Raw genomic sequence first — 1,419 nt, 5'->3', positions numbered from 1 at the left:
ATACACGGCCGTGTCCGCGGCGGTCACAGAGCTCAGCTTCAGGGAGAGCTGGTTCTTGGACGCGTCTTTTGAAATGGTGACTCGACTCTTGAGGGAGGGGTTGTAGTTGGTGCTCCCACTATTACCATTGATCTCCCCAATCCACTCCAGTCCCTTCCCTGGGGGCTGGCGGATCCAGCTCCACCAGTAACTGCTGATAGAGGCACCAGAGACAGCGCAGGTGAGGGACAGGGTCTCCGAAGGCTTCACCAGTCCTGGGCCCGACTCCTGCAGCTGCACCTGGGACAAGACCCCTGTGAACAGAGAGACCCACAGTGAGCCCTGGGATCAGAGACAGCCTCCCATACCGTCATATCTGCATCCCCGAGACACTCACATCTGGGAGCTGCCAGCAGGAGGAGGAAGAACCACAGGTGCTTCATGTTCTTGCACAGGATGTCCGTGACTCTCAGAGAGTATTTCCCATGTGAGCAGGACCCTGAATTTAAGGAAATGTGTGGTGGTTTCCTGTGGGTGCGGATTTGCATGTGGGTGGTGCTTTTGTATAGAGAGGTGAAAAGGGATAAGGGAGGCCCCTTTCTTTGAGGCTCACCCTGAGAGGAGGATGGTGGCTGTGCCCTCTGAGAACTCAGTTCTCTTCCTGGGGCCTCCCCTCACCAAGCCCAGAGTCCTCTTCTTCCAGGTATGGAGATGTGCTCAAGGAGCTGGTCTGGGAGATGAGTGTGATCATGGATCAAGGACAGATTTTTTGAATAGGTTTAATGCTATTCTAACCGTGAAGATTTATATGAAACCAACCAAATATCCAGGTTATCTAAATTGTCAAATCTCCATTCAAAATATTAGGGCAGCAGCTAAATATATTAGTCACAGTGAATTTATACAAACCTACATCCATGCAATGTTTATTGTAATTCAGAATATCCATCATGGTTAGAGGGTATATATCTGTCCCAGAGAGTGCATCACGAAAAAAAAAAAAAATCTGAGGCCTTCATTTTGTGACCGTTTGAAGTTTGGAATTCTGTCTGCAATCTCAGGAGAAGGTAGTGGGACGTATCTACAACCGTGTTCTAAAACATGGCTGGACAATGACACTCAAGCCTAGAGTCCTCACCCACATATTTATCATTTCAGGTACACCTGTGTCTGAAAGAATTTCTCCTTCATTCAATTGCATGAACATAGCTTAGAGATTGCGGTATTGCATCTTGGGCATTTAGTGAATTATATAATAAATAATCTATCTTCATGGATGTGGGTAACAGGAGAGTCATCAGAAGTTGGGTGTGTTTTAACATCAGGACAAACCTGGGCTGTCTTGTTAGGACTGAACAAGTGAGCTGACCTGTGGAACAACAGAGGAAAAGAGACAGACCCAACATACAGAACCAGGTGAGCTCCTTACCCACCAGGTGG

At 47.8% G+C, this 1,419-nt stretch overlaps 1 gene segment (V, D, J or C); it reads right to left on the bottom strand.

Annotated features, from left to right (window-relative positions):
* Window positions 1-6: 6 nt before the first annotated feature.
* On the bottom strand, window positions 7-542 carry LOC116273384 (the record flags this gene model as incomplete). The annotated part of the segment is given in 2 exon segments: window positions 7-293; window positions 377-542. Coding segments are annotated over 2 exon segments (438 nt in total), but the record flags the coding sequence as incomplete, so codon positions are not given.
* Window positions 543-1,419: the final 877 nt, after the last annotated feature.

Source organism: Papio anubis, unplaced genomic scaffold, assembly GCF_008728515.1.
Source record: "Papio anubis isolate 15944 unplaced genomic scaffold, Panubis1.0 scaffold6267, whole genome shotgun sequence".
Classification (NCBI taxonomy): domain Eukaryota; kingdom Metazoa; phylum Chordata; class Mammalia; order Primates; family Cercopithecidae; genus Papio; species Papio anubis.
This window is presented reverse-complemented; position numbering and strand designations above follow the sequence as displayed.